The sequence below is a fragment of the Pediculus humanus genome, genomic scaffold (assembly GCF_000006295.1).
Source record: "Pediculus humanus corporis 1103172108209 genomic scaffold, whole genome shotgun sequence".
Lineage (NCBI taxonomy): Eukaryota > Metazoa > Arthropoda > Insecta > Psocodea > Pediculidae > Pediculus > Pediculus humanus.
In genome coordinates, this window is record NW_002987779.1 from 211,800 (window position 1) to 220,524 (window position 8,725).

Consider the following 8,725-nt stretch of genomic DNA (forward strand, 5'->3'; position numbering starts at 1 on the left):
CTCGAGAGAGAGAGAGAGAGAGAGAGAGAGAGAGAGAGAGAGAGAGAAAGAAAGAGAGAGAGAGAGAGAGAGAGAGAAAGAAAGAGAGAGAGAGAGTTTTTTTTTATATATTTATTTTAGATAAGATAAAATTGAAAAAAAAAAAAAAAATTGATTTTTTATAAAAAAATCCAATGATGAAAAATCATCATCATTATCATCATCATTATTATTATTATTATTAAATGAATTCCAATATCCGGTTGTTTAGTAAAAAAAAAAAAAAATGTAATTAAATCAAAACGATTAACGAATATTATTATTATTATTACCGTTACGAAAGATGAATTTTTAAACGAATATCGCGAATGAAAATAATAATAACAAACAAACGAACAGACAAACGAACAAACGAACAACGTGAAAAAACTTGTTGTGGTTTTTTTAAAAAAAAGAAAACTTATTAATATTATTATTATTATTGGTTTCGGTGGTAGTGGTGACGATGGTGGCAGGGGGGGTGAAAAAGGTAAACGTTTAAAAGATAAAAGGTCAATTACCCATTAATAAAAAAACTTTCATTACATTTTTAATTAAAATTCAATTTTATTTTATTTTTTCCCCCTTTTTTTTTCACCGCCATCTTTGAAATTTTATGCGTGAGTGCGAGAGTGCGTGCGTGTGCGTGTGCATGCGTATTTTTCTGGAATCGAAAAGTTAACAATGAGAAGGAAAAAAAGAAGGAAAAGAAGAAGAATTAAGCCTCGGATAATTAAACAGATAAATATTTAACTGTTTTTTTATCATCGTGTCAATGCCAAATTTTATCATAAAGTAAACGATATCTCGACATCATCTTAATTGAGAAAATGGTGGAGATCGCAAAAAAGTGGGGAAAGGGGGGACGTAGAGGAAAGTAGTAGCGGGGAGGAGGAGGAAAGGGGGGGGGGAAATTAAAAAAAAAAAAACGTTTTTTTTTTTTTTTTTTAGCTTTTTTCATCCCTTTTTTCATTCAACCCAACTTCGACCAGGTTTTTATTGTTATATTACGACGAGAAAATTTCTGTTCGTTTGTTTGTTTGTTTGCTTGTTTGTTTGTTTGTTTGTTTGCTTCGTGATGAATAAACCCAAAGTAAACGAAAAAAAAAAATGTTTTTGACGTCACACGTTTGTCGATTTTTTTTTTTTTTTAAATCTTTTCCTATATTTTTTTTTTTTATAACGATAGAGAATGATTTAATTCATTCACTCACTCATTCATTCATTCACTCATTCATTCACTCATTCATTCATTCATTCATTCACAATGAAAATTTCGTACCAAGTTTTCATTTAAACAATTTATAATAATAATAATAATAATCGTAATAGAAAAAGGAAAAAAAACTTACGGGTTTGTTGTAATGATTTTTTTTTTTTTAGACGTGGAATTAGAAAATTTTTCCGGATAATTTTTTTTTTTTTTTTTAAATTCCACGTGTGTTTGGACACGTGGAAAGAAAAAATGAAAAATAAAAACGTTTCTTGCACCACGACATTCTTTTTGTTTTTTTGTTTTTTTTTTTAAACTTGGTTATTTTATAAATTTGCCTATCGTCAAATGATAAAATAAATAAATATTAATAATAATAATAATAATAATAATTTTTTCAAGTGGTCAACGCGATACGAGAAGGACAATGGCGACGATCATAAAGATAAAAAAAAAAAAAAAAATTAAATTAAATTTGTTATATAAAAACTAAATGAAAAAATAAATTTTTTGATTTTAATTCGTGAAACGCTCATTCAACAATATGACTTTAAATTTTTTTGTTTTTTTATTAGCTTTCGGATACGTTTTGGGTAAGTTTTTTTTTCCTTTTTTTTATCCGATTAACAAACAAACAAACAGACGAACAAACAAACAAACAAACAAACGAACGAACAAACGAAAAAAAAATTTTTTTTTTTTTTTGGAAAATTATAAAATATTTGTTTTTTTTTCCATGTTTAAATTTCGAACACATTAAAAACAAACAAACGAATGAAAAAATTAATACGAAAAATTTGTTTGTTTGTTTGTTCGTTTGTTTTTTCCGCGCTTTTTTGTTAAACGAAATTATGAATTTATATATATAAAAAAAAAAAGAGAAAACAATGATTACGTGTATTGGCATCGTTGGAATTAAGAGCAGGGGCTGGAAGCAGGACTTAGATAATAAAATCGTAAAGGCGGCGGAGGCAGTGGCGATGTGGGGGGCGGTGGTGTAGTGGGGGATGATGGGGGGGGGGTGTTGGGGGATTCGATCTCACCCTAACTAAAAAAATAAACCCTTCGTCGGTGTGATTTATTTAAACGATTATTAAACGTCTAACGCAAAATAATTTCCTTATAAATATTTCATTACGTTTATTTACGCCGCGTCGCCATATTAATAATAATAATAATAATAATTTTTTATTCGTTAATACCTACTGCCTGACAAAGAAAGAATGATATCGAAAGAATTTTCTCGAACGTTTTCCCCCCCTTTTCTTACAGGTCGTCAACCCTACGTTTACAATGATTCCAAGTGTCCACCTTTAATCGGTTATCAAGATTACATTATCAATGGCGTTGCTGCACCGGAAGGAAAATATCCTTACATGGTATCAATGAAGATGAAAGATGGAAAGGGTCACGTTTGCGGTGGTTCAATTCTTACTAAAAATTGGGCCCTGACAGCAGCTCACTGTTGCGCGGCGTAAGTTTTCCGGATTTTTCCTCTTTTTTTTTTTTTTAATTTGTATTTGAATTTTTTTTGCGTCGGGGTTTTAGAATGAAAGACACCGAAGGGTACATGTACGCGGGATCAAATTTATTATCGAAAGGTGGATCCGATCACGATATTGTTTCGTATAAAATCCACGAAAAATACAATCCTAGCCTCAATTGGATAAACGACGTTTGTTTGGTTAAAGTTAAACAACCATTCGAATTCGGACCCAAAGTTCAACAAGTAACTTTACCGCTACAAGGATGGAAAGTCTACGATCAAGATTCCGTTTCCGTTACCGGATGGGGATACATAGATCCGGTACGCGAATCAATTAATTTTAACGACGACGAGCAACTAATAATAATAATAATAATAATTTGTCTGTTTAAAAATTTTTAGTATAACAGAACCGTACCTGATAATTTACAACTCGGTGGAAATTTCACAGCCATCACCAACACGAAATGCGAAGATTTAACAACTTACAACCACGAAAGTTATCTTTGCGTATTGGGTAACGACGATCGTGGTGTATGCAACGTAAGAATTTTTACCTTAACAAACAAACAAACAAACAAACAAACAAAAAAATTATTATTAAAGTCCAATTTGTAATAACCACGTGATCATTTCATTTTAAACGTTAATTACCATTTTAATTTTTTCTCTCTCACTCAGGGAGATTCCGGAAGTCCTTTGATGAAAAATGGCGTACAAGTTGGTGTTACGTCATGGGTTTTCCTTCCTTGCGGTTGTGGTAATCCAGATTTTTACGCACGGGTACCACTTTTTGTCGATTGGATCAAACACAATCTAGGTTCGGAAGCTGAAGAACTTAAATTTACCAAAGAAGGTACTGAAAAAAAAATTTTAAAAAATTAATTAAAATTTTTTGACGAAGAAAAATAATTTATTTTCTCTTTTTTGTTTTTTTTTTGTTTTTCAGATAATTTATTTTAAATAAAATTAATTAAATGATAATAATAATGATAATAAAAATCAGCAAAAATTTTAACGACAGCAAAAACAAATTTTTTTTAACGGAAATTTTGTTTATTTTAGAAAAAAAAGAAAAAAAAAGAAAAGAAAAATTATTTATTAATTTTTAAAATAAATATTTTGTGACACGATTTTTTTTTTTTTTTTTTGTAAAAAAAAAAAAGTGGAACTAGAAAGAAAATAATACTTAAATAAATTCTTTTTGTTTTTTTTTTTAACCGTGCCAAAAATTTTAATTTTTTTTTAAAAATATTTTTTTAAAAATTCATAACCTATAAAAAATGACGAAATTTTTTATCACTTATTGTATAATTCATTCGATAATATTACTAATTATAGATAAATCTACTGCCACGCTTATTTTTTTTCATTTTCGACTTTGACAACATTTTTCAATAGGATTCTAATTAATAATTCGAGTTTTTTTGCTTTTTATTTCATTAAAAATTCTTTTTGAGAAGGATGGGAAGGAAGTGGGGGAAGGGGTACAAGTGTCAGCAGAATATTTTTTAAAAATTGTACGAGATTTTTTTTCCATTCGAGATTAAAATCATTTAATTCGACAATATGAAAAAAAACAACAACGACAGCGTGTACGACAGCGACAACGACACGACAACAACAACCCCTTTTTGTTTTTTCTACCTTTTATATATTTTCTCATCCCTTAAAACACGACGACTTCCTCACTTCATCCTTTCATTTCCGCCGCCGCCCCCACCACCATCCCCACTTCCCTCCCTTCTTCCTTCGTAGAGATTTCAAAGAGTGAAATAATTGAAAATAAGCTTAATCAGATGATAACCGATTGTCGACAAAGCGATCCTATTAAACATCGTTAAAACTGATTACGCAAATCCCTCTTTCTCCTCCCTATAACAATTTTTCATCCCTTAAACGTTTTCATTCTACCCTTTATCATCCCTTAACTTCTTTCCATACACACACGCACACCCTTCTCTCTTCCCCTCTTCCCCCCCAGTTTGTTTTTTATTTTTTTATTTTTTTTTTTTTTGTACTTCTTCTCATCCGTGACATTCAATGTAAGAGCGGGTCAATAATTTCGCGCGCAGAAAAATGTTTTTTTCAATTTCATACGTTTAGTCTTTTTGTCACCGACAAGTTAAAAGAGAGAAAGAGAGAGAGAGAGAGGGGGGGGGAGAGAGTGAGAGAGTGAAAACATAAAAGTAAATTTTCACTTTCAAACAACGGTTTCCAATTCGGGAGAAAACCTTTTGAAAATTAAATAATGGTTAAAAACCGTATCTAAAATGAAATTTAACATCCCTCATTTTCTAATAAAAACCCTCTTTTCCTCCCTTTCCTTCATCCCTCCCCTCTTTATATTCACGACGCATATATATGTGCTTGAGTGCGTGAGTGCGTGTGCGTATCACACACAATCTAACATCGTGATTTCTAAAAATTTCTATTATTCGTTGTAAATTGAATTTATTACTGTTTATTTAATCGACGGGGATGATTAAATAACACACACACATACACAATTTCTTAACGGCCATTTTTTTTTTTTTTTCCTATTATAAAAACTTTTATATCCAAATTATCATTATTATTATTATCGTTATCATTTACAACCCTTATTATTATTAAAACTCGTTTATTTTGACAAAACGTAACATTTTTTTTTTTTTTTACTTGAGTGCCTCTCCCCCCGTTTTCTCTCTCTTTCTGTCTCTTTGTGTCTCTCTCTTTCTCTCTCTCACACACTTTTCCTTACGTCCCGCTTACGATTCCCCTCGAATAAATTTCTTTTTTAAAACAAAAGAATTATTATTATTATTATTATTATTATTATTAATATTATTTCTTTTCATCGTGACTTACGAAACAAATTTCAATTTCACGACGACTTTTAAGACGACTAAAACGACGACGACGACGACGACGACATGTTGGCAAATAAAAATGAAATAAATTAAAATCAAAATGGCGGATTTTAATAAATACATTCTTACGAACGTTTTCATTTTCTTTTTCTCTCTCCCCCTCCCTCTCTCTCTCTCTCTTTTTTAAACGTTTTTTCCTTCACACGGTTCATATCTTTTGAAAATGGTTACGCGCGCGCAAAAAAAAAAGCAGAAAACTTTTTTTTTTTTTTTTTTAATATATATAAGTAATTGATGCGATTTTCATTCGTCCAAAAACAAAATAATAATAATAATAATAATAATAATAATAATAATAATAATAATAATAATGACGAAATGAGTTTTTTTTTCAAATTCCGTGCGCGCTACGTGTGAGTATGCGTGTGTGTGTGTGCGTTTATATTTATTTATTTATTTATTTGCTTTGTGGGAGACCAATGAATGAAATGAAAAAAAAAAAATAATAATGATAATAATAATGATAATAAAAACAACAACAGAAAAAAATAAAAAACAGGAAAAAGGCGGTCCGGATTTAATCGGGGATCTAATGAGACCAATTAAATTAAAATCCCTTTTAGGGAAAAAAAAAAAAAAAAAAAAAATTTTAATAGACGGATTTTTTAAAATGCACGTGTAAAGATGGAGAGAAAGGTGGAGAGACATAACAAACAAACTAACAAACAACACAACACAACAACAACGTCATAGAATAATATAATTGTTTAAAAAAAAAAAAAAAAGGGCCGAACTGACGTGGTGGACGTTAATGTTTCTTCTATTCCCCCCCCATCCCCCCCATCTATCTCTCTCTCTCGAACGTGAGAGTGAATCTCATACGTCTGTCAATTAAATTATTTTAAAAATGTCTAATTTTTTTTTTTTTTTACACAAAACGAATGATTGAATAATGATGCGATACTTTCAAAAACATGTGTAAATAATTGGTGTTTAACGCCGACTACGACACCCCCACCACCATCCCCACTAACACCACCACCATCGCCACCACCCCCCCCCACCAACCATAATTCATTTTTTAAATTACTGTCGTGTTAGGATTTTTATTACGTCACAAATTCCAATCCCCTCTCCCAACCCCTTATATATGACGCACACATGATTTTTTTCCTTTCTTTTACCACGCACGTATTACAATGAAGTGGCAGAAGAAAAAAATATAAACGAATAAGTTTTTAATTAATTAATTAATTACCTGTTTAATTTTTTCTTCTTCTTCTTCTTTTTTTATTCGCTCAATTTAATTTAAATTACCGTGTGTGTGTGTGTGTTTGTTGAAACTTCCGTTTGTATATATCACTTTCCTCTCTCTCTCTCTCTCTCTCTCTCTCTCTTTCTTTTCCCCTTTACTTTACATTACTTAATTTCTTTCTTTCCTTTTTTAAAAAAAAATTACGTTAATAATCTTTTTCTAAAGATTTAATCGTCGCGGTTCCAATTGAGTTCTCCACTACAAAAAAAAAAAAAAAACATTATTTCTTATCTATTATTATTATTATTATTATTATTATATTCTTTGTTAATAAGACATGGATGAAATCAAATGAGATTTAAATGGTAAATAATTAGGGAATAACATTGGACGATTGCCTAGACCTCACAACAGGAAAATGACTGACGATGATGACAATTTTTAAAGAGACCCACCAAAGAAACTATTTAAATAAAAATAATTTTTGTCATGTTCTTTGACTATTTTATTTATTATCATTATCATTATTATTATTATTATTTCATTCATTCATTCAGAAATTCATTTTTTAAAAAAAAAAAAAAAAGAAACGTTATTACAATTCTGTCGGATTAAATCAAAAAAAAAGAAAAAAAGATATAAACAATTATCGAGTATTTATAATTATAATCTTTTACGTATAGCCAATAACAGTTTTGCCAACTGAAGAAAAAAAAAAAAAATTTTTTTTATTTTTTATTTTTATTTATTTGTACCTGAGTCGAAAAAGTTGATTAGTTTCATTTGGAAAGTTTTTTTTTTTTTTTTTACTCTTCGATTCTCTCTCTCTTTCTCTCTCTCTCTCTCTCTCTCTCTCTCTCTCACTCTTTCAAATACCTAATGTCTTCATTAACCTGACCCCTTTTGTGACCTTACAAAGATTTTATTCTTATTAATGTCTGTGGTAAAGTAATTTTGTACATTTTACGACTTTATTATTAACACTTCTTTTAAACCCCTTTGTTTTGCCATTAATGAACTCGCACGCACGCACACGCACTCACTCACGCACTCACGCAAAGTTTAGCAAAGGCGGCCGTTCAATTACCAAAAACGAAAAAAAAAAAAAAAATTCTTATGAGATTTTGTTTTTTTTTCCCGACAAATGACCAAAGTTGAAAAAAAAAATTTACTAATCGACTCAAACAAATCAATAATAATAATAATGATAATGATAATAATGATGATGATGATGATGATGATGATGATAATGATAATGATAATATATTAAAAAAAAAAAAAAAAAGGCGGTAATGTTATTCTTTAATTTATTATATACCATGATTACTTTATTACTCTCTCTCCCTGTCTCTCTTTCTCTCTTCCTCTCTCTTCCTCTCTCTTCCTCTCCCTTTCTCTCTCTCTCTCTCTCTCTCTCTCTCTCTCTCTCTCTCTCTTCCGCCATATTTGATTGTTTCTAACGAAACAAAACAAAACAAAATATATATATATATATATATATATGAAAGAATTCATTGATATTTTTCACATGTGAAAAAAAAAAAAAAAGAAAAAAAATGAATTTTTTTTTAATGCGACAAATAATTAATACGTCGAAATCATGTACACAATGGAGTCCATTCAATAAAATCATGATATTTCAATTATATAATAAAAAAATGATAATTTATATATAATATATATCGGTAACGTTTGTTTTCTTAAAAAAAAAAAAAAAAAAAAAATTCTTTATAATTAACACCTTTAATTAAATTCGCGCGGGATAATTTAAAGTTTAAAAAAAAAAAAAAAACGATCCGTACTCTTATGAATAAAAATAAATGGTTTTGTTTTTTTTTTTTTTTTTTTTTTAAAAATTTCACACAGGAATTTTTTTTCTTTTTCCCCCCCCCCCCCCCCCC

The 8,725-nt window shown here is 29.5% G+C and overlaps 1 protein-coding gene across 1 annotated transcript; it reads left to right on the top strand.

Annotated features, from left to right (window-relative positions):
• Positions 1-2,118: 2,118 nt before the first annotated feature.
• On the top strand, positions 2,119-4,102 carry Phum_PHUM440020 (chymotrypsin, putative; the record flags this gene model as incomplete). Its single annotated transcript, XM_002429519.1, has 6 exons — positions 2,119-2,213; positions 2,454-2,705; positions 2,780-3,038; positions 3,120-3,260; positions 3,399-3,573; positions 4,059-4,102. The coding sequence occupies 6 exons, from the start codon at positions 2,119-2,121 to the stop codon at positions 4,100-4,102; spliced, it is 966 nt and encodes a 321-aa protein (XP_002429564.1).
• Between the last annotated feature and the right edge of the window lie 4,623 nt (positions 4,103-8,725).